The 5,000-nt window shown below is 41.4% G+C and overlaps 1 protein-coding gene across 1 annotated transcript in view; it reads right to left on the reverse strand.

Annotated features, from left to right (window-relative positions):
- The window catches only part of sema3c (sema domain, immunoglobulin domain (Ig), short basic domain, secreted, (semaphorin) 3C), a 51,813-nt gene that overhangs the window by 10,324 nt on the left and 36,489 nt on the right, over positions 1-5,000 (reverse strand). The window contains exons 6-9 of the mRNA XM_060889007.1: positions 3,809-3,899; positions 3,141-3,260; positions 253-395; positions 26-140 (exon numbers count right to left, since the gene is read on the reverse strand). Coding sequence (XP_060744990.1) covers positions 26-140; positions 253-395; positions 3,141-3,260; positions 3,809-3,899 — 469 coding nt within the window. The remainder of the gene's footprint in view (positions 1-25; positions 141-252; positions 396-3,140; positions 3,261-3,808; positions 3,900-5,000) is intronic.

A 5,000-nucleotide genomic window follows, 5' to 3' on the forward strand; every position in this document is an offset into this window, starting at 1 on the left:
TAATGGTTCAGCAGAAGGTCCTTACCGAGCTCGTCAAAGTGTGTTTCAGTGCCGTCCTCTTCCACAACAGAACACACCATGCGGGCCTTCAAAAATGTCGTCCACTTGTTCACTAAACTACGCTGACCACCTACATCATTCTACACACAGCGCGACACACACACATACACAGCTGTTTATTATACACACACATACCCACACACACATATATATACAAACACAGATGTTTATCATGCACACACACACACTTACAGGACAGACTCGTGCCACCATGGTGTGGATGTTCCTGGTGTTGCCGCTGTTGTCTGTTAGTCTCTCACGGAAAAAGAAATAAAGTTTGGTGTCGTTTGGATCAGATCCTTCAGGGATCAGGTGAGCATCAATAAACACAGGCTCTGGAACAACACCACACACCTGCAGTGTTAGCATTATCAACATTATCAGTTCTAGTTCATAACTACAGCAGTTGTGAATACTTGTGAGAACTTGTGAATACAGTGTTGTTTTAGTCTTAATGGGCTCACAGAATAGAGATAAGAGCAGATCATTTGTGTACAAACAAACAACAACAAAATGTGAAAACAGGAACAACGAATGTGAACTGTTAATACGAGTGAGTCTATTGTTCATTCATTCATCTACCTCGGGTCACGGGGAGCCTGTGCCTATCTCAGGCGTCATCGGGCATCAAGACAGGATACACCCTGGACGGAGTGCCAACCCATCGCAGGGCACACACACACACACTCTCATTCACTCATGCAATCACACACTACAGACAATTTTCCAGAGATGCCAATCAACCTACCATGCATGTCTTTGGACCGGGGGAGGAAACCGGAGTACCCGGAGGAAACCCCCGAGGCACGGGGAGAACATGCAAACTCCACACACACAAGGTGGAGGCAGGAATCGAACCCCCAACCCTGGAGGTGTGAGGTGAACGTGCTAACCACTAAGCCACCGTGACCCCCGCGAGTCTATTGTTAATAATTTAATTTTAAAATTATATCACATCAAGTTTCTAGTAAATAATAATAATAATAATAATAATAATAATAATAATAATAATAATGGCTTCATTCTACAGATTTTTTAAAAACAATTTAACAGCTCTGAGGTAAATGTTGATGCCCGTTATTGTTCGCTCTCATTTTCACTGTCACTATGTCTTTCAAATGACAGTTAATGAAATATAGGCTACATGTTAGCTACATATTATTTTAGTGTCATTTTGTAGTAATTTAACAACATGTCTGAGGTAAATGTTGACGTTTCCAATTGTTTGGTCTAATTTTCACTTTTATGTGTCTTTAAATTGTCTGTATAAAAGACATAAATGCTAGGTTTTAGCTAGCTAAATTGTGACTGAGCTTTATGTCCAAAGACCTGTATCACATCTCTCGTTTCTTTCAAAAATTCTTGAATGTATTGTCTATAATCAACTGTCTGTCTATCTCTCAGAACAACCTCCAAGACCCCAACCAGTCTGGCTTTAAAGCAGCTCATTCCACAGAGACAGCCCTTTTGGATGTCTCTGAGAAACTACATGCTGCTAGATCAGCCAAACTGTCATCCGTCCTTGTCCTCCTTGACCTTTCAGCAGCATTTGATACGGCCAACCACGAGACTCTCTTAGCCATCCTCAGGAGTTTTGGGATTTGCGGATCAGCTTGGGAATGGTTTGCTTCCTACCTGGAAGGACGCTCATATCAGGTAACATGGAGGGGAGTGACATCTGCTCCACGCAGACTCTCCACTGGTGTCCCACAGGGCTCAGTACTTGGTCCTCTTCTTTTCTCCCTGTATACTCACTCTCTTGGGGAAGTTATTTCCTCACATGGGGTCTCTTACCACTGCTATGCTGATGATACACAACTTATCTTCTCTTTCCCACCCTCAGATACCACAGCTTCTGACCGGATCTCTGCATGTCTGGCAGAAATATCATCATGGATGACTGCTCATCAGTTAAAGCTCAATCCTAGCAAAACTGAACTGCTGATCATCAGGTGATTCATCCCCAGGTCATGACCTTTCTATATCACTGCACAACGATCTGATCTCCCCTTCAGCCACAGCTCACAACCTTGGGGTAACCATGGACATTCTGTCCTTTTCCTCTCTTGTTGCTAATGTGACTCGCTCATGTCGGTTTCTTCTCTACAACATTAGAAGGATTCGGCCATTTTTGTCCACACAGGCTGCTCAGGTACTTGTTCAGTCTCTTGTCATTTCTAGAATGGATTACTGCAATGCACTGCTGGCAGGTCTACCTATGAACACAATCCGTCCTCTGCAAATGATCCAAAATGCAGCTGCACGGCTTGTTTTCAACCTGCCAAAGTTCTCCACACCACCCCGCTGCTGCGATCCCTCCACTGGTTTCCGGTAGCTGCACACATCAGATTCAAAACACTGATGCTGGCCTACAAAGCCAAAAATGGACCAGCTCCCTCTTACCTCAAAGCCCTCATCACTCCTCGCACTGCACCCCTCACCCTCCGATCTACCAGCACTGCTCGACTGGTTCCACCATCTCTCAGGGTAAGAGGCAAGTATACTACAAGACTCTTCTCTGTACTGGCACCAAGGTGGTGGAATGAACTTCCCCTAGAGGTCCGGACAGCTGAGTCACTGGCTATTTTCAAATGGCGGTTGAAGACCTACTTATTCAGGAAACACTTCAACTAGCACTTCTTTTCCTATTTTTTAATTTAAAAAAACAAAAAAAAGTTTTCATTTTAACTTTGAACAATGTTTTAAACTCATGGTATCTTATCTATGTAACTTAGTGATCCAGCATTAATGTATCCAATGATAGAGATTTAAGCACTTCTGTATGTCGCTCTGGATAAGGGGCGTCTGCCAAATGCTGTAAATGTAAATGTCTATATTTTTCACTGAGCAGTGAGTGACTAGCGCACTTTCATGCTAACATCTGATTTTTTTCCACACACTGTGTAGTTATCACGGTTTCTAACAGTAACACACTTTAGTACCCACTTCTGTATTTTATATGTTAGGTATCATACTGTCACTATTATATTTATACTGCTCTCGGCTAATCAGAACGCACTGTGACTGGGTCTATATTAAATCTATAGGTTTTGAACAGAGCCGTATGAGGTGATCTGTACCGCTGAGCCATTTGGAGTTGTGCTGGTCCGTTCTGACTGCGTTTCTGTTTGTAAGACTCCTAAAGATCGCTGCATCCGTCCCCATGAAGTCAATGTACACACCAGAGAAAAGCTCCTGATCTACAGCAGAGAGACAGACAGACAGATAGAGAGACAGACAGACAGAGCATGAGACAGGTAGAACAAGAGAGTTAGCACATCAGAATGCAAATGTGTTTATGTAAATTACTCATTTCCTGTCCCTCTTTGTTTATTTTGCCATCTGTCTGTATTATACTCTAGCCGTAATTTGTGTGTGTGTGTGTGTGTGTGTGTGTGAGAATGTGTGTGTGTGTAAAATGATCAAACATATGGTGAAAGCAAACATGTATGTCTATGTCTTCATATAATGGATCACGTGGTGACAGCTGACGTGTGTGTGTGTGTTTGTGTGTGTGTGTGTGTGTGTGTGTGTGTGTGTGTGATGGACATCTATTTCTGTGTCCATATGCTCGAAGCAATGTGAGGTTAGACACAATGTGTGTATGCATGTGTTTATGTAATGTATAGTACAAGTGGACATATGTGTATATTTACATGTGTGTGAGTGTGTGTGTGCGCACAAGCACATATGTTTGTGCATGAGTGTATGAGTGTGTATGTATGAGCATGTGTGTTCCAGCACTTACTGAGCATGACGGAGACAGTGTTGACTTGTGGGTTGAAAGAACAACGTCCTTTTCCTGACTCTGACTTTGAGGAGACATAAAACACTTTCTCCTACAGAAACACACAAGACCATTCCTGTAACATTCCTATAACACATTTATAGCATTCTTATAACCTACCTGTAACATTCCTAAAACCTATTTATAACACTCCTTTAGCATTTATATAGCAAACCTTTAACATTCCTAAAACACACCTGTAACACCTCATCTGTTACATTTCATTACATAATGCAGCCTGTAAAATCATAAATAAAATCATACCTCTAACATTCCTGTAACATACCTCTAATATTCCTATAATACACTGAAAGATTTTATACCATTTCTATAATACACCTGTAAAATCTAGCCAAGGGGGTCACAGTCCAGTGACATCTGTGTCGGTCCCTGTAATACACCTGTAACATTCCTTTAACATTCCTATAACACACCTGTAACATTCCTGTAACATTCCTGTAACACACCTGTAACACACCTGTAACATTCCTGTAACACACCTGTAACACACCTGTAACATTCCTGTAACATTCCTGTAACACACCTTTAATATTCCTGTAACATTCCTGTAACACACATGTAACATTCCTGTAACATTCCTGTAACACACCTGTAACATTCCTGTAACACACCTGTAACATTCCTGTAAAACACCTGTAACATTCCTGTAAAACGCCTGTAACACACCTGTAACATTCCTGTAACATTTCTATAACACACCTGTAACATTCCTATAACACACATTTAACATTCCTGTAACATTCCTGTAAAACACCTGTAACACACCTGTAACACAGCTTTAACATTCCTGTAACATTCCTGTAACATTTCTATAACACACCTGTAACATTCCTGTAACACACCTTTAACATTCCTGTAACATTCCTGTAACACACCTGTAATACACCTGTAACATTCCTGTAACACACCTGTAATACACCTGTAACATTCCTGTAACATTCCTGTAACATTTCTATAACACACCTGTAACATTCCTGTAACACACCTTTAACATTCCTGTAACATTCCTGTAACACACCTGTAATACACCTGTAACATTCCTGTAACACACCTGTAATACACCTGTAACATTCCTGTAACACACCTTTAACATTCCTGTAACATTCCTGTAACACACCTGTAACACACCTGT

The sequence above is a fragment of the Tachysurus vachellii genome, chromosome 16 (assembly GCF_030014155.1).
Source record: "Tachysurus vachellii isolate PV-2020 chromosome 16, HZAU_Pvac_v1, whole genome shotgun sequence".
NCBI lineage: Eukaryota > Metazoa > Chordata > Actinopteri > Siluriformes > Bagridae > Tachysurus > Tachysurus vachellii.